The sequence below is a fragment of the Prionailurus viverrinus genome, chromosome B2 (genome assembly GCF_022837055.1).
Source record: "Prionailurus viverrinus isolate Anna chromosome B2, UM_Priviv_1.0, whole genome shotgun sequence".
Taxonomy (NCBI): domain Eukaryota; kingdom Metazoa; phylum Chordata; class Mammalia; order Carnivora; family Felidae; genus Prionailurus; species Prionailurus viverrinus.
Genome location: NC_062565.1, coordinates 75,909,468 through 75,931,836, shown reverse-complemented (window position 1 = coordinate 75,931,836; position 22,369 = coordinate 75,909,468). Strand labels below are relative to the sequence as shown.

The window sequence follows — 22,369 nt, the reverse complement described above, 5'->3', positions numbered from 1 at the left end:
TCTGTCAGTGGATGAATGAAAATGTGACACATATATACTAATGAAATGTTGAGTCCTAAAGGAAATTCTGTTATTTGCAACAATAATGTATCACTTGGCTATATTAAATAGCAAGACAAAGGTGAATATTGCATGGTATCACTTATAGATAGAATTTAAAAATAAAAGTTGAACCCAGAAACAGTAGAATGAGGTTGCTAGGAGCTGAGGGGTGGGCAAAATGAGGAGAGATTAATAAAGTATAAACTTTCAGTTATAAGATTAAAAAAAAAAAGTCTGAGAATCTATATAACATAAGTACAATTGTGATTGTTATATAATTAAAATTTGCTAAGAGAGTAGAACTTAGCTGTTCTCACCAAAAAGGTGATACATGCCTTAATTAACCCAGTTGTAAGAATCCCTTCACAATTTACATAAATCATCACATTTTCCACATTAAATATATTACAGCTTTGTTTTTCAATTATACCTCAATAAAGCCAAAGAGGGGAATAAAAAGATGGTTAATTAACAATAGAAAGTATAATTTACAGAGTCTCAACCAGTGGTTATGTTGGTATATGTTTAACAGCTATATTCTGGAAGAAAAGAAAAAAGCCTGTTTTGGACAGCCTGCTTGTGTTTATGGTGTAAACACTTACATCATAGATGATTTTAAGACATCAATATGAATATGCAAATCAGTCAATATGTTAAAACACATTAACAAAATGAAAGAAAATACATTGCTCCGCCCATGTCGTTGCAAATGATAAGAGAGTATTATGCTAAGCGAGATAAGTCCGAGAAGGACAGATATCGTATAATTTCACTCCTATGTGGAATTTAAGAAACAAATGAACAAAGGGGGGGGGGGAAGAGAGAGGGAGGCAAACCAAGAAACAGACCCTTAACTATAGAGAACCAACTGATGGTTACCAGTTTGTTGGGGGGATGGGTTAAATAGCTGATAGGGATTAAGGAATTCATTTGTTTGATGAGTTGTATGGAAGCATTGAACTTCAGCATTCACTGTATTGTACAACTGAAACTAATATTACATTGTATGTTAACTAACTGGAATTTAAATAAAAACTAAAACAAAAAAAAAAAACCCTGAGCATCTTACACACACAAAAAATCCATTTGACAGAGTTCAACATCCATTCATGGTTAAAACTCTTAACAAAATAGAAATTACACAATAAAGGCCATGTGTGAAAACTCTGCAGCTAACATTTTAATCAAAGGTGAAAAACTGAAAACTCTCTTTAAGGTTCAGTATAAGGCGAAGATTCCTCCTCTTCACACTTCTGTTCAGCATTGTACTAGAAGTTCTAGTCACAGCAAACAAGAAAAAGAAATAAAAGGCATCCAAATCAGAAAGGAAGAAGTAAAATTGTATTTATTTGCAGATGGCATGATCACATACATAGGAAACCCTAAAGACAACTGGCAGAATTAATCAATGAATTGAGTAAAGTTTCCAGATTAAAAAAAATCAACATACAAAACGTAATGTTGTTTTTATAAACAAACAAACAGAATAAAAAACTTAGGAATAAATTTAATCAAAGAAGTGAAAGATTTTTACAGTGAAAATTAGAAAACATGAAGAAGACATAGATAAATGGAAAGACATCCTGTGCTCATGGATTGGGAGAATTAATACTATTAAAATGTCCCGACTACCTAAAGTGATATACAAGTCTACAAGGTAATCCCTATCAAAATCCCAATAGTGTTCCCTATAGAAATAGAAAACAATTTTAAAATTCATAGGGAACCACGAAAGACTCCAAATAGTCAAAGCAAGCTTGAGAAAGAGCAATGCTTAGAGGCATCATCCTCCCTGATTTCAAAATATATTACAAAACCATGGTAATCAGAACAGTATGGTATTGGCAGAAAAGCAGACCTATAAAACCATTGCAACAGCATAGAGCCTAGAAATAAATACACACATCTGTAGTCAACTGATCTATGATCTACAAGAAGAGGGCCAAGAATATACAATGAAGAAAGGATAGTCTCTCTTTAATACAGGCATACCTCATTTTATTGCTTTTTGCTTTATTGTGCTTCACAGATACTATGTTTTCTACAAATTGCTTTATTGTGCTTCACAGATACTATGCAGTGTGGCAACACTGCATCAAGCAAGCCAATATATCGGTGCCATATTTCCAACAGCATTTGCTCACTTTGTGTTTCTGTGTCAAATTTTTGTAATTTTTGGAGTTTTTCAAACTTTTTCATTATTATATTTGTTGTAGCAATATGTAGTGATCTTTGATGTTACTTTTGTAATTGTTTTGGGGCACCATGAACCATGCTCATGTAATATGGCAAACTTAATCGATAGATGTTGTTCTGATTGCTCCACTGATTGGCTCTTACCCCATCTCTCTACCTCTCTTCAGCATTCCCTATTACCTGAGACCAACAATACTGAAATTAGGCCAGTTAAGAATCCTGTAGTGGTTCTAAATGTTTTAAGTAAAAGGAAGAATCAGATGTCTCTCACTTTATTTATTTTTCAAAAAAAATTTTTTTTTTCAACATTTATTTATTTTTGGGACAGAGAGAGACAGAGTATGAACGGGGGAGGGGCAGAGAGAGAGGGAGACACAGAATCGGAAACAGGCTCCAGGCTCTGAGCCATCAGCCCAGAGCCTGACGCGGGGCTCAAACTCCCGGACCGCGAGATCGTGACCCGGCTGAAGTCGGACGCTTAACCGACTACGCCACCCAGGCGCCCCTCACTTTATATTTTAAAAATTGATTTAAGTTTTATTTTGAAAGACACCAAGACAGCACAAGTGGGGGAGGGGCGGAGAGAGAAGAGACAGAATCCCAAGCAGGCTCTGTGCTGCCAGCACAAAGCCTGATGTGGGGCTCGAACTCACAAAACCATGAGGCCATGACCTGAGCCAAAACCAAGAGTCAGATGCTTAACTGCATGAGCCACCCAGGTACCCCACATGTCTCTCACTTTAAATCTGAGGGTAGAAATGATTAAGCTCAACGAGGAAGGCATGTCGAAAATCGAGATAGGCCATGATACACTTGATCATCCAAGAGTTCTGATAGAGATATATGATGAGATTCATGTTATTCCCATGCCCGTGTTTCATAACACAACATCCATTCTACAGCCCATGTATCAAAGAGTAATTTTGGTGTTTAAGTCTTACTTAAAAATTACATTTCATAAAACTATAGTTGGGCTAGTTAGTGATTCCTCTGATGGATCTGGGCAAAGTAAATTGAAACCTTCTGGAAAGGATTCACCATTCCAGATGTCATTAAGAACATTAAGGATTCATGACTTAGAGGAAGAATGTTCCCAATATATAACAGGATTTTGGAAGAAGTTGATTCCAACCCTTGTGGATGACTTGGAGTGGTTCACAATTTCCGTGGAGAAAGTTAAGTGCAAATGTGGCGGAAGCAGCAAGAAAATAAGAATTAGAAGTGGAGCCTGAATGTGTGACTGAATCGTTGAAACCTTAGGGTCAAACTTGAAGGGATGAGGAAAAGAAAGTAGATTCTTGAGATAGAATCTCATCCTGCTGAAGATGCTGTGAAGTTTGTTGAAATGACACAGCACAGGATCTAGAATATTACATAAGCCTCATTGATAAAGGGGCAGCAGGGTTTGAGAAGATCACCTCCAATTTTGAAAGAAGTTCTGTGGGTAAAGAAGTTCTCTATGCTACAGAGAAATCATTCGTGAAAGGAAGAGACAATTAATGTGTCAAACTTCATTGTCGTCTTGGTTTAAGCAAGTACCATAGCCACCCCCACCTTTAGCAACCACTCCTGATCGATCAGCAGCCATCAGGACTGAAAGACCCTCCACCAGCAAAAAGATTACAACTTGCTAAAAGCTCAGGTGATGGTAGTTTTTAGCAACAAACTAAAAATTTTTAGTTTAATTTTTAAAAATGATATGTACACTATTTTCGATGTAATGCTATTGCACACTTAATAGAGTATAGTATGGTGTAAATACACCTTTTACATGCACTGAGAAACCAAAAAAATTAATTTGACAGGCTTTATTGCAATATTTGCTTTATTGCAGTGGTCTGGAATTGAACCTGCAGTATCTCTGAGTTATGCCTGTATATGATATTAAAAAACTAGATGTAGATAGTTACGTGCAGAAGAATAAAATTAGGCTCTTATCTCACCCCACATACAAAAGTCAACTCAAGATGGGTCAAAGGCTTAAATATAAAACCTGAAACTGTAAAATAACTAGAAGACATGAGAAAAAAGCTTCTTGGCATTGCGCTAGGGAATATTTTTTTAGATATGACCCCCAAAACACAATCAACAAAAGGGAAAATAGACAAATGAGATTGCATCAGGTTAAAATGTTGTCTAGCAAAGGAAATAATCAGGTGAAAAGGCAACCTATGGAATGGAAGAAGGTATTTATAAACCATATTTCTGATAAGGAGTTGATACCCAAAATATGTAAGGAGCTCATGCAACTCAATATCAAAAAACCAGAGAACCCAATTAAAAGTGAGCAAAGGACCTGAATAGAAGTCTTCAAAAGAAGACATACTAATAGCCAACAAACACATGAAAAGATGCTTAACTTAACTAATCATAGGGAAGTGCAAATCAAATTAGATATCCCCTCCTACCTGTCAGATTGGCTGTTTATCAAAAAGACAGAAAATAACATGTTCGCCAGGATTTGGAGAGAATGGAATTTTTGTATGCTATTGATGGAATATAAATGGGTGCAGCTACTATGGGAAATTGTACGGTGGTTCCAGAAAAAAATTTAACATGGAACTACCTTATGATTTAGTAATCCCACTTCAGGGTATATATTTTAAAGAGATATCTGTACTCCCATGTTCACTGCACCGTCACTTACAATAGCCAAGGTATGGATACAACCTAAATGCCATTGACAGATGACCAATAATATGATAGTACACTGTGGAGGACATACTGCTAAGTGAAATAAGCTGGATGCAGAAAGACAAATACTGCACTGTTCTGTGAAAGGGAGGTATATGCAAATCAAGCTTCAAAGGCCAAAAGAGTCCTAAGACCAAAGGAAAAGGCTGACAAGTCCAGCTTGACAAGAAATGGTTTGTTAGGGAAACTTGGAGAAGCCTGTTTGTGCACCACAAGATGAGTAGATCTCCACAACCCTCCTCCTTAGGACCTGCTTTTATAGCCCTCAAGGCTGGGAGTACATGCTGAGGGATGACTCAAGGGGAAAATGTTTAAGAATATGTATGGATCAGCTTTGGTTTTCTTTTTCAACATTACTTTGGCTATTCAGGGTCTTTTGTGGTTCCATACAAATTTTAGGATTGTTTGTTCTAGCTCTGTGAAGAATGCTGGTGTTTTTTTGATAGGGATTGCATTAAATATGTAGATTGCTTTGGGTGCTATTGAATTTTAACAATATTCTTGCAATCCATGAGCATGGAATGTTTTTCATTTCTTTATGTCTTCAATTTCTTTCACAACCTTTGTATAGATTTCAGTGTAAAGATCTTTTCACCTCTTTGTTTAGGTTTATTCCTAGATATTTTATGGATTTTTGTGCAATTGTAAATGGGATTGATTCCTTGATTTCTCTTTATGCAGCTTCATTATTGTTGTATAGAAATGCAACTGATTTCTGTACATTTATTTTATATCCTGTGACTTTGCTGAATTCATGGATCAGCACTAGCAATTTTTTGGTGGAGTCTGTTGGGTTTTCCACAATTCCAGACTTCAAGCTGTATTACAAAGTGTAATCAAAACAGTGTGGTACTGGCACAAAAACAGACACATATCAGTGGAACTGAATAGAGAACCCGGAAATGGACCCACAAATCTATGGCCAGCTAATCCTTGATGAAGTAGGAAAGAATATCCAATGGAAAAAAGACCGTCTCTTCAGCAAATGGTGTTGGGAAAACTGGACAGAGACATGCAAAAGAATGAACCTGGACCACTTTCTTATACCATACACAAAAATAAACTCAAAATGGATGAAAGACATAAACAAAAGACAGGAAGCCATCAAAATCCTAGAGGAGAAAACAGGGAGCAACCTCTTTGACCTCAGCTGCATCAACTTCTTACTTGACATGTCTCCAGTGGCAAGGGAAACAAAAGCAAAAATGAACTGTTGGGACCTCATCAAGATAAAAAGCTGCACTGCAAAGGAAACAACCAACAAAACTAAAAGGCATGGAAGAATATATTTACAAATGACCTATTAGATAAAGGGTTAGTTTGCAAAATCTATAAAGAACTTATCAAACTCAACACCCAAAAAACAATCCGGTGAAGAAATGGGCAAAAGACACGAATAGACACTTTTCCAAAGAAGACATCCAAGGGCTAACAGACACATGAAAAAAAATGCCCAACGTCACTCATCATGAAGGAAATACAAATCAAAACCACAATGAGGGGTGCCTGGGTGGCACAGTCGGTTAAGCGTCCGACTTCAGCCGGGTCACGATCTCACGGTCCGTGAGTTCGAGCCCCGCGTCAGGCTCTGGGCTGATGGCTCAGAGCCTGGAGCCTGTTTCCGATTCTGTGTCTTCCTCTCTCTGCCCCTCCCCCGTTCATGCTCTGTCTCTCTCTGTCCCAAAAATAAATAAACGTTGAAAAAAAAATTTTTTTTAAAAACCACAATGAGCTGCCACTTCACACCTGTAAGAATAGCTAAAATTAACAACTCAGGCAACAACAGATGTTGGCAAGGATATGGAGAAAGGGGGGAACTCTTTTGCACTGCTGGTGCAATTGCAAACTGGTACAGCCACTCTAAAAAACAGTATGGAGGTTCCTCAAAAAATTAAAAACAGAACTACCTTACAACCCAGCAATTGCCCTATTAGGTATTTATCCAAAGGATACAAAAATGCTGATTTGAAAGGGCACCCCCCCCCAATATTTATAGCAGCACTATTGACGATAGCCGAAGTATGGGAAGAACCCAAATGTCCATCAACTGATGAATGGATATAGAAGATATTGTGTGTGTGTGTGTGTGTGTGTGTGTGTATACACATACACACAATGGAATATTACTTGGTGATGAAGAAGAATGAAATCTTGCCACTTGCCACAATGTGGGTGGAATAAAGTATATTATGCTAAGTGAAGTCAGTCAGAGAAAGACAAATATATGATTTCCTCATATGTGGAACTTAAGAAACAAAACAATGAACATAGGAAAAGGGAAGCAAACATAAGGTAAAAACCTAGAAGGAAACAAAACCATAAGAGCCTCTAAAATATAGAAACTAATGGTTGCTGGTGGGGTGTTGGGTGGGGGAGTGGGCTAAATGGGCAATAGGCATTAAGGAGGGCACTTTTTGGGATGGCACTGGGTGTTATATGTAAGTGATGAATCACTAAATTCTTTCCTGAAATCATTAAAAAAATTAATAAAAATAAAAACTACAAAAGCTCACTCAAGGGGCGCCTGGGTGGCGCAGTCGGTTAAGCATCCGACTTCAGCCAGGTCACGATCTTGCGGTCCGTGAGTTCGAGCCCCGTGTCGGGCTCTGGGCTGATGGCTCAGAGCCTGGAGCCTGTTTCCGATTCTGTGTCTCCCTCTCCCTGTGCCCCTCCCCCGTTCATGCTCTGTCTCTCTCTGTCCCAAAAATAAAATAAAACGTTGAAAAAAAAAAAAAAGCTCACTCAAAAGAAATAAATAGGACATCCATAGGAATGGATGAGTATGAAATTCCCAAATCCTCTCCTCTGAAACAGTAATAAGAATATTGGCTAAAACTCAACATTTGGGGGGTCCCTGGGTGGCTCAGTCAGTTAAGCTTTTGACTCTTGATTTTGACTCCAGTGATGATCTCACCATTCGTGAGATCAAGCCCTGTGTTAGACTCCAAGCTGACAGCAAAGAGCCTACTTGGGGTTCTGTCTTCTCTGCCTGCTCCCCCTGCTCATAAGTGCTCACGCTCTCTAAACAAACAAACAAACAAACACAAACAAACAAACAAACACTAAAAAAAAATTGGTGTGGGTCATAGTCCTATCTCCAGGGCAGATCAAGGACACTATGCCCCAAGAGTGTTCTTAAGGATGTGGTTAAGGAAAAGGAGAGAATGTTGATGTTGGAAGGCAGCTGTGCTCAAGAAGGTTTCAGGTCACAGAACAGTTATCATGGCAGGTGTGTCATGTTAGTTTTGTTCACACATGCATGATCTCATTTCTATGTGGAATCTAGGGGCACCTGGGTGGCTCAGTCAGTTAAGTGGCCAACCGGCTCGGGTCATGATCTCACAGTTCGTGGGTTCAAGCCCCAGGTCAGGCTCTGTGCTGACAGCTCAGAGCCTGGAGCCTGCTTCAGATTCTGTGTCTCCCTCTCTGTCTGTCTCTGCCCCTGCCCTGCTCATGCTCTCGCTCTCTCTCTCTCTCTCTCTCAAAAATAAACATTAAAAAAAAACTTTATGTGTGGAATCTAAAAATGTTACACTTGTAGAAATGAGAGTAGAATGATGGTTACCAGGAGCTAGGGGAGGGGGATATGGGAAGATGTTAGTTAAGGAGTACAAAGTTTCAGTTATACAAGAGAAGTAAGTTTTGGAGATCTAATGTACAACAGCATGATTATACTTAATACTTGAAATTTGATAAGAGGGGAAATCTGAATTGTCACCATATGCACACACAAAAGGTAACTATATAAGGTAATGGATATATTAATTAACTTGATTGTGGTCATTATTTCACAGTGTATACATATGTCAAAACATCAAATTTACACATTAAATATATACAATTTTTTGAGTTTATTTATTTATTTTGAGAGGGAGCGAGCCCGCACAAGTGAGAGAGGGAAAGAGAGAGAATCCCTGTCAGCACGGAGCCCATCACGGGGCTTGAACTCAGGAGCCATGAGATCATGCCCTGAGCCATAGTCAGACGCTTAGCCAACTGAAGCCACTCAGGTGCCCCAAATATATACAATTTTTAACTGTCAACTATATCTCAATAAAGTTTAGCTGTCAACTATATCTCAATTTTTAACTGTCAACTATATCTCAATAAATTTTAGCTGTCAACTATATCTCAATTTTTAACTGTCAACTATATCTCAAAAAGGGGTGGGGAGAATACCTTTTTGTTATTTTTCACGGGCCCTTTGCACCCCACACATAAATGTACATTAGATTTGTATATAAGTATAGTTATGTGTGTTAATGTGATCATACTTATTACAGATATATGATTATATACTCCTTACATGTAAATATCTTTGTTTTTATACAGCTTGCATATGATTAAAATACTAAATTAAAGGAACTGTACAATTCCTCTAATTTTTTTTTTTTTTAATTTTTTTTTATTTTTTTTTTTTATTGTTCTAGTGGTACTGCTTGATTCCTTAGACTCTGTTGCAGAGGTCAACCTTGATGAACAGGACAGAGCAACTAAGCCAAAGTCCCTGCCAGAAATGACTGATAATGAAATGATAGGAACAGGTAAAAGTGAAAAACTGTTCTCTAAATACGTAGGAGTTTATGACTAAATGACTTTATTTCTAGATAAGGACATATAATATATAATAATATATGTAATAGCTATATCAACAATAAAAATTTAAATCCCACATTTTTTACCATATTTAACAACCTAAGTAATCTGAATTTGATAATGGTGACACTTAATGCTACTAGGCCAAGTAAAGTCTGTTTTTAATAAAAACTTATTAATAAATGGATGAAAGCTGTTGATACAAAGTGTAATACTATAGGTAATATTAAATAATTTTCTCTGCCCCTCTAGAGTATTCTGTTAAATTTGGAACATGTAGGAGAAATGAGATTTTGGTCTTACTTTGCTTTTCCATTGTTTCCTCTGTGCAGGAAAAAGTTAAATCACATTCCAAAATTCTAATGTACATTGAACCATGCCTTTTCAAACTTGTAAAGCGGTGGAATCCTTACCTGCAAATGAAATCTCATGTACTATTCTCTGTGTGGATAAAAATGGTGTTTTATCAGTATAAATTTAAATGTTTACATTTATAATATTTATTTAAAAAGTTAGAACAGTAATGGTATTTTGAGTTTTTTTAAATCATAAGTTTCAGATATTTGTTATATTCTTTTTTTTAAGTTTATTTTTTTTGAGAGAGAGAAAGAGAGTGTGAGTGGGAGAGGGTTAGAGAGAGAATCGCAGACACTGCACTGTCTGCACAGAGCCCATCACAGGGCTCAAACTCACGAGTGGTGACATCATGACCTGAGCCGAAATCAAGAGTCAGACGCTCAACTGGCTGAGCCACCTACGCACCCCAGATATTTGTTATATTCTTTTTTTGTTGTAGTTCTTGTATTATCATCAGACTTCTGATATGTTTGTATATCTTATGTTTGTTGTATAATGTAAAAAAAATCTTGGTTTACTGCATAAATGTTGCAAATGAGAACTTTTTAATCATCTTGCTTTGAAAGTCTCAGTTGACCAGTATGGTCAATTAAACCAATCCAGATACTTGGAACAAAAGAGCAATAGAAATGATAAATCACTAGTGAACTCTAAACATCTGCTTGCATTTTATTTTTATTTTATTTTATTTTTTATTTCTTCTTTTTTATTGGAGTATAATATACCCATAGAAAAGTTCATGTATCATAATAGTGCCACCTGATGAATTTTCATAGCATGAATACACCCATGTAACCAGTAACCAGATCAAAAAACAGAGGACAGAGTCCACTCAAGGTCTTATTTGTAGTTACTGCCGTTCCAAAAGTCACCACTATCTTGTTTCATCCACTTCCATTTAAAAATATAAGTATGAAAGTAAAAAAATTACAACAAAATCATGTTACTCATTTTCTTGTTATTACCCAGTTGAATATTCACCATAATGAAAGCATGTGCTGAGCACATGTTCTTCAGTCTTACTGTTTAAGTAGATGTCACATATGTGTTATGATAGTCAACCTTACATGCAGTTTTCAGTAAGTTGATATGAATTCTATAACTCTTACATTTTTAAAAAAATATTTATTTTTGAGAGAGAAAGAGGGAGTGAGGGAGGGGCAGAAGAAGGGAGAGGGCAGAGGATCTGAAGCAGGCTCTGTGCTGACAGCAAGAGATCCCTATGCAGGGCTCAAACTCATGAACCTTGAGATCACGACCTCAGGCAAAGTCGGACACTTAACCATCTGAGCCACCCAGAATTAATTTAGAATTTAATTTAATATAGAATTAAAGCTTTTCTAATCAGTGATATGTTAGGAAATTCATTCAGAGGAACTGCATTCTAAGATGTACATGAAAACAAAGCAGGAGGCCAAAGTTATCACTCTGATGGTTTTCAAAATATTCCACAAATGGCACATTGGAATGTGCAGATTAATTTCTATTTTTATGTGTTAAAGAACAATTTAAAATGAAATTTCAATCAAACATCTGTAGAATCCATGATTTTCTCTGAGAAACTATGATTTTGTAAAACATGGTATGAAAACCACTGCTGTAGGTTATAAACAATTTTTTTTAAGGTATTGCTGAATGTAAAAACTCTAGTAAGATGATTCAAGCAGTTTTACAAAGGTGTAGTTTTCTGGTCTTATTTCTTAAATGTTCTTGACTCAGAAATAATTTGTTATTACTGGAGGATATGTGATCTTATTGTCATATAGCCTTAGATTTGTATTTCCAGCCTTGCCAGTTATCAGCTGTGTGACATTGGACAATTAATGCTTCTAAGCCTGTTTCCTCTTCTTTAAAATGAGACCTTGTGTTGGTCAACTGAGGGAATGTGTAGTGCCTAGTATATTGTTAAGATTCAACAAGCAGTAGCAACGATATGGTTCTCATCACTGTTATTTATATCAACCCTTATTAATGGTAGAAATCATAATAAAAAACCTGAAGGCATACAGTATAAATACTTATTAGTTGTGGGATATTGAGTTTACCTACTATTTCAAAAATACACTTGAAAATCTTCAAATCAGCATCTGAACTTGGGTTAAGAATGGAAAAATGAGAAGGTTGTTTTGTAATTTTTACCACTTTCTTCTAGAATTAAGAAACCTCAGTTTAGTTGATACATTCTCAAAGATCATCTTTTTAAAAAGGTATTACTTTTGAAATTCTTTGTGCTTTATTGTTTTAGAAAGGTTGGTAACTGTGAAAATGGGGGCCAGATCCAGCTTTTTGCTTATTTTCATTTGTCTCATGGGCAGGTACCCTTTTGTGCGATGACTGCATGACAGGAGCAGTCCCAGGATGACAGTATTACTTCACGACTAGATCCTTGTCTCTGCACCAGAGGATTTGACATTTGTCAACTTCCTAAAGTAGAAAAATTAGGGAGCTTTTAACTTGTAATAATATATAAAATAACTACATAAAGTCCTTTCTTTGTAAGGTAAAAAGCAGAGAAGTCAGCCCTTTGCTGATGAAGCTACATCTATTTTATTTTTAAGCACTATATGATTAATCACGAGTATCAGCAGAAGAGGAGACTACTCACCCTTTTTCTTTTCTTTTTCCCCACTCTTCTATGACTCTTTTATCCTTTTCTCTAATTTTGAAAATTACAGCATTGGTAGTAAAAGGTACAAAATGAGTAAGAAAAATACTTATAAAATTTTAGATCATTATTGTCATATTGTCTTAAAATTCTTTTTTCCAGAATTTATTTATCAATTGGTAGGAGGAGAAGGTTAATAGGGAAGGAAGAGTGAATGAAGGCATCAGGTTTTCTATTTTGGATGACTGGGTGAATAGTGATACCATTCCCAAAATACTGATAGTAGAACAAGTTTTGTTGGGGAATACAATTAATTCAGTTGGGAATATGCTAGATTTGATTTACTTATAGAACAGTGTACATATCTGTTAGAAGGTTTAATATTCAAAAAAGTGTTAAGGACAAAAGACATAGATTTGGGTGTCACAAGCATATGGGTAATAGTTGAGCTAAGGGTCTTGATAAAATTAGCCAGCTCAAAAAAAAAAAAAAAAAGTGAGAGGTTTAAAAAAGAGGGCTAAAGATGGGACCCTGAGATGAACCATTTACCAGAAAGCACAAAAGAGGTAGCCATCAGAGTGCTGGGAAGCACAGGAAGAAGAGGCTATACAAAAGAAGCAGTTTCCAGGAAAGCACAGTGTCAGACGTCTCACAGGGTTGGAGAAATTGAAGATGGCTAGATGTGACTATTAGAAAATTACTTTTGATTATAACAGCTTTAGCAGGATATTGGAACACATACTGGATTGCAGAGTTAGAGGAGTGAATTTCAGTTAAAGAAATGCAGACTGTAGGATACTTGGTGGCACTGGGAGCAGAGAGAGAGTACAAAAGTGAGAGAGAATGGTAATGGTAAGGGAAAGACAGAATTCTTGAACAATTTTGTCAGGAAATTTAGGGATAGTTGTATCCAACGTAATGAGGTTGATTAAGGGTAGTAGGAAGAGAAGGCAGTAATCAGTGGAATCAGAGTTCACAGTTATCATGTCAGGACACATCTTACCTTGCTAAAGAGTTTTTGAGGGGCGCCTGGGTGGCGCAGTCGGTTAAGTGGCCGACTTCAGCCAGGTCACGATCTCGCGGTCCGTGAGTTCGAGCCCCGTGTCGGGCTCTGGGCTGATGGCTCAGAGCCTGGAGCCTGTTTCTGATTCTGTGTCTCCCTCTCTCTCTGCCCCTCCCCCGTTCATGCTCTGTCTCTCTCTGTCCCAAAAATAAATAAACGTTGAAAAAAAAAATTAAAAAAAAAAAAGTTTTTGAGCGTTACGTTTTCATGCTGGTAGGCTATAGCTACGTATTACCAATGTTTGTATTTAACTCTTGTGTTTATAATGTTGCTGTTGTCCTACAACCTTGTTCACCATTCCTAACACACTAACGGATGCTATTAGTGGTTTATGTTTCTCACGTATTTGTGTGATTATACTGGAGATTACATTTATTTCAACAGGTGTTTCTTATGGACAAAGCAATAGTGACATTGAAGCTCTACATCAGGCTTATTGTCAGGTAGCCCAGTCTTTGGGAGATACAGATGAACAAAGGATTGAGAGTAATGCATTGGAAAATATCAAGAGCTCAGTGAAAGATTATCCTCAAGAAAATGAAGAGTCCTCTAAAAACATCTCTACTACAGAATCTGGTAAAAGTTAATTTGAGACCCTCTGAAGAGTTTCTCTTGTGGTATGATTTAAATAGTTTGCTATAGTGATTGTTTCTCAATCTCTGAATTTAATTTAAAAGGTTTGCTGAAATGAAATTTGGCAATCAGTAGTTTAACTATAAAGTTAGAGCTGAACACAAGATAAAATTTCACTTCCTCTTTCAGTATGCCTTGACCAAATCAGAAAATCACCTGTTTGCACATTTTTTATGCTTTTCATTATGCATATACTAAAGTAATTTTTTAAATAGAGAATAGTATTTGGGGATCAACTAAATAATATATTTAACAAATGTGTGTGCATGTATGGACATACCCATACGCATATATTTGATATTCATGTAGATGGATACATCAAATATATAGATATATATATTTCAAATATAAAAATCAAAGGAGATTTTCTTGGTACAAGTAAGTTTATAGTAGGAAACTGGGTTTACTGTATATATCATTTTGTTAGTTCTGTTGGTCAGAAAAAAATGTAATCTTAGTGGGATTAGACATTAAATTAAGCAATTCACATAATTTCGGGGGTTGCTATTTTAACTTTTTTTCCCTCTTAGATCTGCCCACGGTAGAGGAGTTGATGAAACCTATCAGAATAGATTCTTTTGGTGTCAGTGGTTTTGATTTACAACCTGTCAGGTATGAGATTTTTTGGAATGGATTATACAGATTGTTTATTTGCTTATTGTTTTACTACTGGAAACTTTTAGAATAATTTTTCTGCATGCTCATTCCTAGTGAATGATTTAACGAGTAGCTTATATGAGTCTACCTTTGAGTCACTGCTCTCCTTATTAGTAGTTCTTACTCAGTTTATCAAAATTCTTCTAGTGCTAAAATTAAAAAATACTTTAAAAATAGATGCCACTAAAAAAACGTTTGCTGCCATCAAGTATTCTGAAGGCTTTTTTACTGAAAACTAAAATCCTTTCAGCTTTAAATAGCTCAGGGCAGTTGATTTGAATTCTATTCTGTATGAGTCATAGATTTGCTTATTTATAAACCAGTTAGCTTTGTACTTAGTCACAGACCAGCCATCGTTTTTCAGGGTAAGATTTTTGGTCACAGGAGCAGTGGGCTTCATGAAAATGCACCAGCGCCAGTACATCTTAATGGAAGCTTGTGGGACCTTCCTGTCATTCTCCAGCACAGAGTAGCACGTTACAGTAACCTTGCATTTGTGTCACATCTATTAGAGTGTCACATCCATCATTTCATGTGATCCTCATAACAAATAGGTCAGGCATCTTTATTCGCATCATTCAGGTGTTGGAACTGAGGTAAATCAGTTTAGTAGTGGAGCTCTCACAAGAACCAGGTCATGAAGATGGTGGTGGTGGCAGTGGTGGTGATGATAATAATGATAACAGCTGACGTTTTTATCACACACTTACTGTGTGTGCAAAGTTCTTTACATCTTTGCATTTTAGATTTCTTTTAATCTTACAGCAACTCTATGAGTTATATTTTATTATTATCCCCATTGCATAGATAAGGAAACTGAGGCTTAAAGAAGTTAAATAAATTGCCCAAGATTGTATGGTTATGTAGGGGTGCCTGGGTGGCTTTGTTGGTTAAGTGTCCGACTCTTGATTTCAGCTCAGGTCATGATCTTCTGGTTTGCGAGAAGTTGGGCTCTGCACTGAGAGCATGAAGCCTGTTTGGGATTCTCTCTCTCCCTCTGTCTCTGCCCTTCACTCAATCACATGCGTTCACGCTCTCTCTCTCTCTCTCTCTCTCTCTCTCTTTCTTTCTCTGCCTCTCTCTCTCAAAATAAATAAACTTGAAAGAAAAACAAAGATCATGTGGTTATAACCAGGAAACACAAGAAATATTTGTGTGTTTTAACAACTTACATTGTCAGATCTCTGATCTCCATGAAATATTTCTGTGAAAAGCCTGTCATCCATTCCTGTATTTATCTGTTCATTTGTGTTTTCAGCAGACACAGTTTGAGCCCTTCCTTGTACTACATCCTCATCATGTAAATCCACTTGTAGTGATTTCTCATCCTGTTTCTGCGTTTGTGCTAGTTGAGAGAAAGTGACACAATGAAGCTTACACTAAAACCCATCTACTTGAATGCTTAGTATTCTCCCACTGATCTGCAGTACTAGATAGTATTTTTTAAAGGGCAGACTATTCTCCCTTACTGCTGTTTGGGACTGTGTTGGTGTTAATGAAGAGATTTTTTTTACACATCTTGTGTGTTTGCTGGCATAGGTGGAATCATTTTACTACTGTAAATTCTAAATATAATTTTTTCGTTTTTGTTTAAAAGCTAAAAACAAGTATACTTACATTAAAGCCATAACAATAATTACTAAAATGTCAGTGGTATAAGCTAGTACACATATCTGAAACCTCTTTAGTAAACTGTAAATAATCTCAGCTGATATAGCAAATAAGTCCTTAAAATTTTAGTAGCTAAACATCATCGAAAATGTATTTTTTGCTTGTGTCATAATCCCATGTGTGTCAGTGGGGTTGGAGTAGGACTCTACTCCACATAGTCATTTAGGGACCCAGGCTACTTTGTCATTAACACATGGTTTTAAGGTTGTCATGGCCTCATTCAACCAGTTGATAAAGAAAAAAGATAATTTAGCACAATTCTTTTTAGCTGCCTCAACAGAGAAGTATTACATCACTTCATATTCTACTGGTAAGAACCAGCACATCTAGCAAATTGGGTCCAAGAGGGCTGGGAAATATGATCTGCTTGTGTGCTCAGAAAGAGAAGTAAATGAGTTTATTAGGCATCTAATTAGTCTCTACGAGAATCTGCCCTTTTAATAGCCAAATATCCATTTTACTCACCTTCATACAAAGACCCACTATCCCCTCCCCAAAGCAAATAGCCCAAAGTCTCATACAGGACCCTGTCCATCTAAAAGGCCAGGATTTTCAGGTGGAGCATAGTCTTCTCCATCAGGTTTGAATGCAGCTCTTCAATGTTTACTAATCTGTGAATTAAAAGCACAAGTTCTGTACTTGATCCAATATATGATGGCGAAACTGCAACAAATACTCCCATTCAGAAGGGAAATATATGAGGAAAATACAGCAATCAGTAATGCAACCTTGAAGTCCACTGGAAACGCCTTGTAAGGATATTTACACCCTTGGCCACAACTGAAGTCGGTTTTGCAGGGAGGCTGTGCCCATCTTGGAGGATGCATTCCTTTTTTAGTCCACCTCCTACCACCAGGTGGTTTTAGGTCTCCCAAACAAATCTCTGGCTTTTTTTTTTTTTTTAAATGTATGGTTGTAGTTTCTTTATTATTATAGTTTGTTCAAAAAGTTTAGTGGGTGGTGAGGGGTGGGGCGCCTGGGTGGCTCAGTCGGTTAAGTGTCTGACTTTAGCTCAGGTCATGATCTCACAGTTTGAGTTAGAGCCCCGAATCGGGCTCTGTGCTGACAGCTTAGAACCTGGAGCCTACTTCAGATTCTGCCTCCCTCTCTGTACCCCTTCCCTGCTCACGCTCGCTCGCTCGCTCTCTCTCTCTCTCTCTCTCTCTCTCTCAAAAATAAACATTAAAAAAAAGTCTTAAAAAATAAATTTAGTAGAGCTTCTGATCTATTTGGTTCCAGTCAGTCCCTTGTGCCAGTAACTACACTTAATTTTCTAGACAGAGGCTTTAAATCTGCTTTAAGTCTTTGCTTTTTTTGCCCCCCTTTTTTTCCTGTCAATTCAGTTGCAGCTGTTTGGATATTATTGGGAACAATAACCTTAAGTGAAGATGACGCCTTTAATATGATCTTTGTCAAAGGACTGAGTAACTCTTTTCAACTGAGAAGTCTCATGAAATCCTGCATTTTTCAATGCCAAATCTTACTCTTTTGAGTCTATGCTCTTTACAAAGTGAATCTATGAGGCCCTTAATTTCTCGACTCTCTCTGTTCCCTTTTATTTTTTCCTGCAAACTGGCCCTTTTTAAATCTGAGCTCATGTCTTTCTTATAATATCTAGTCAAACGTAGCCAACAGTAGCTAGTGCTTAGAAATTCTCCTGCTATTTTTCTTAGTATCCCAGACTCAGTAGCTATGTGATCTGCCTTATAAACTATTGTAGGTAACAGTTTGGCAAATGTTTTGTCAATGTAAAACATGGGTTGCCACTTCTCCAGCTTTTAGCATAAGTTTCCTTGCCACCCCAAACCCAGCCACTAAGCCAATGACACATATCTTAGGTTCTTGTCACCATAGCGCTCACGTTCTAAAGGCAAGAACTAGTAAGCGGCCCCACCTAGATGCAGGATGGCAAGGAAACATAATTTAGTTAGTATGCAGGAAGAACAGGAAACAGTTTTGATAACTTCTAGCCAGATTCTGCTACCATGAAGAAGGAAAGAGCTATTATATTTTCTGATGATTCCAACTACTTTAGAAAATTCTCACAATTACTGAGAAACCAATCTATCTCATATGAAAATAGTAGCCTCTTAAACTTTATTTTATAAATGACATTATCTTATAAATTATAAAATTAAATGACCTAATAGACCATGATTATTAATAGACCTAATAGATATTGAAAATAACAATGTCCCTATTTTTGGAGCCCCTATAATATACTGATATTTAACCACATTTAGAAAATGTCCTTAAGGGATATTTTCTCTATTTTAAAAATTGAATGGTCTGAAATGTTGCATTGTATTTAATTATTTTAAACCACAGAAATGATTTTTCTCTAAATACTAGTGATTTTCATGTTTTACTTAAAAATTTTTCCTAGACTGTGATGAAATTTATGCTTTTTAATATTTATATTCTATTTCTCACTGACATAAATTATGATTACTTCTTTAGTTTCTTGTAAAAATGTGTAAAATCTTTTTCCTGCCTCAAATGCATGTTGACTTTATAAGGTATTATGGATAAATGATATATTACACAAAGGTGATTTAGAGATTCATTTTTTATTTTTTCTTACACTAAAACCATCTTAGTCTTGTTTTGTTTGGCTTTCCTTTGAAGTAGGTCTCAGAGTTATCCATGTAATTCTTTATATTATACTGCATTAAAATTACATTATCTGAAATTTAAAACAGTTATATGACACTATGTGAGCATACTCTGTCAGCCAGAATTACAAATAATGTATTTAACATTCAGGACATAATTTGAATAGTTATAAATATCAAATGTATTTAATATTATGTATAAATAACATTATACATATTAAAATATAAATCTTATATTTTGTGTGTGTGTATATGTGATATATATAGTGTGTGTATATGTATATGTGTGTGTGTGTGTGTGTGTATGTGTATAAAACTGGTATTTGAGGAGTCACCTAAGGTTCATGCTCTGTTTTGTTTTATAGCTATAAGAAACTGGCTGATAGTAAAGAAACTGAATTTGTTAGCCCTATACCCCTTAAGAGGAACCCAAATATTATATCTCAAGAACCACAAAATGTAAACCAACTTTTTGACAAAAATGAAGAGAATGTGGTTTTACAAAAGACAACAAATAAAGATAGAGAAAATAGCTGTCTAGGAGTAAATGCTACGGAAGAACATATAGATAAAATGTACCTTGATATTTTGAGGAAAAAAATATCTGTTGGTCCTCCATTATTGCCTCCGGATGACAAAGTAAATAAAGTAAGTGTTTATAATCTAAGTTGATTAGACATATTGAGAAATGAAGTTATGTAAATACTATTGATAAGTAGGTACTTCTTAAGCTGGTGGGACTGATTACATACTAATCTCCACATAGATCCTGGATATTTGTGAGCAGTATTTATTACAACATCCTATAATCCCCAAATTGTAAAATACCACTATCTAGCATTCACTTTCTTTTGGAAGCCATTATTTACATTCTTCCTTTGTTTTTAGTAAGCATAGTGTAGAATTTGAGTAGCATAAGAAAATAAAGTTTATTCTTCATTCTAATGCTTTTTATTTAATCTATCCAGTAGTGTGTATTTTGCAAAAGTAGATAAGTTGTCATTTACAAAAATGCTATCAGCAGCTGTTGAGAAAGTTATATTTTACTGCTCCATTTTCTTCTGTTCTTGATCTATTCTGATTTATAGTTTCTTTGATCTTGGTATTGTAGTTTTATGGTTTTGAGTTATATGTTTACCATAAACCATCTGAAGTTTTTTGTGGAATAAGGCAGGGTATTAATAAATTTTTATCTTGAGAATTCTAGGGAAAAAAGATAAAATTTTATGTTATTTCAAAATATATTCCTCTCTGCTTTCCTCCATCTTAATTCTAGTAATTACACGTCTTGCTTTCTGGCAAGCTTATTTTGTTTTATTCTTTTGTTTTACTCCTGACTTTGAAGATGTGCTTCAAAATATTAAAATTCTGATGAGTGAGACTTTGAGAATTCTAATATGTAGTGGTTTGTCTTCTACAAACTATTATCTAGTAATCACTATGGTTTGCCATCTGTTAAATCTCCATTCACAGCTGTAGTTGAAGTTAATTTATATATCCTAAAGAGTTTCTACTTGCGTGCAGACTTTTAGATCTCAACTCAGTTCTGGCGAAGAAGGGGCTGTAACTGGTAAACATGAACCACACAAGAAGGCCAGAAGTGCACCTCCTGTACTTAAAAGAAAACCCCAGAGTGGATTATATGCATCAGTTAGGAGCTCAGGCTATGGCAAACCCAGTTCACCATTCAAGTCTTTTTCTACTCTTGAAAAGAAAACTTCAAAGGACATTATGAAAAGTAAAACTGTGAGATCCATTCCTACTTCAAATCAAGCTAGGAAAAAAGGTAATCATATGCTCTTTTCATATTATAGTTCTGTGCATATAGTGTATTATTTTATGGTCCTTGTTCTCTACGTTTCCTATTTATTTCTCTCCTGTGAACTTTTCTTCTTATAAAAAAAATTAATATTCAGATAGTATATTCCATTCTGAAAGATTCATTAGATTTTGGCTTTCCAGAATGACACTTGTGAAGTATGGGAAATGAATAGACGATAGGAGAGTCAAACTTAACCTCATCTGGTTGACTTTGGAATATCCGTTGTTTACCAGAGAAGACCTACAAATTCAGAATGCAAATGGCAAGCTACAAATGAAGGTTGATATAGAGATTATTTGGATATTAGTTTCATATAGGCTGAGATAGGCAGGATGTTTTATATATCACATAATGCGTATTTTTATATATTGCAGTGCCTCTGTTATTTCCTAATGCAGTTCATTTACACTGACAGTAGGAAAGGGTAATTTTCAATTTAGAAGTCTATGCAGCTATTAAAAGAAACAAATGTTCATATCAAACCATTTCTGCTGCCTTTAAACTCCACTGAGGGGGGCACCTGGGTAGCTCAGTCGATTGAGCGTCTGACTTTGGCCCAGGTCATGATCTCACAGCTAGTGAGTTCGAGCCCCACATCAGGCTCTGTGCTGACAGCTCAGAGCCTGGAGCCTGCTTTGGATTCTGTGTCTCCCTCTCTCTCTGCCCCAACCCACTCGCATTCTGTCTCTCTCAAAAATAAATAAACATTAAAAAAATAAATAAAGAAAAAAAACTCCAGTGAGGAAGGGGGAGCAATGGAGCCAGAAGCATTTCATCCTTTCCTTTATGATTAAATGTAATAGGTGACCAGTTTCATCATTGTTATATGGTGATAGTTGTCATGAGGAGAATTGTCCTCACTGGAAAATTCATTTCTAGCTTAAAATGTCTTTCCTTGCTTTTCCCTAAGACTATTAATTCCAGGACCACTTTGACTGTGTTTTAAATTCTTGAGGCATTAAATAGACTCTCTCCTGCCTTTGTATTTGTATGCCTTTGTATGTATTTGCTGCAGCAGCCTGTGCATCTCAGATGGAAAAGAAGGCCTGGGCTGATTTATGTGAGAGTAAAGGAGAAAACAGCAGCAGAAAGTAGTTATTCTGGACAGACAGGAATATGATTCTGTAGGATTAATGCAAGCATCCTTTCCTCCTGTTCTTAACCTGTGGACCTCCAGTTCCTTTCCCTACAAGGTCTTTTGTATTCTCTTATTTTCCTGTGGAACACCAACTTGTACGTTGTCATCTACTTGTCACTAATTAACCATTCATTGGAACTAGTGCTTAATATTAAAAAAATAAACACTTGGGACATTTTTCAAATTTTAGTATGATCAAGAGAAGGATGAAAATTTTTCATTGATGTTTAGGAGTATTCATGCTAATTTTGTTTTTAGTATTATTTATTCTATTATATTT

At 36.0% G+C, this 22,369-nt stretch overlaps 1 protein-coding gene across 5 annotated transcripts in view; it reads left to right on the top strand.

Annotated features, from left to right (window-relative positions):
• The window catches only part of CEP162 (centrosomal protein 162), a 117,268-nt gene that overhangs the window by 30,674 nt on the left and 64,225 nt on the right, over positions 1-22,369 (top strand). For all 5 annotated transcript variants that reach the window (XM_047860648.1, XM_047860649.1, XM_047860650.1 and 2 more), the window contains exons 9-13: positions 9,363-9,476; positions 13,938-14,129; positions 14,717-14,798; positions 19,495-19,777; positions 20,654-20,915. In XM_047860648.1, the coding sequence (XP_047716604.1) occupies positions 9,363-9,476; positions 13,938-14,129; positions 14,717-14,798; positions 19,495-19,777; positions 20,654-20,915 (933 nt within the window). The remainder of the gene's footprint in view (positions 1-9,362; positions 9,477-13,937; positions 14,130-14,716; positions 14,799-19,494; positions 19,778-20,653; positions 20,916-22,369) is intronic.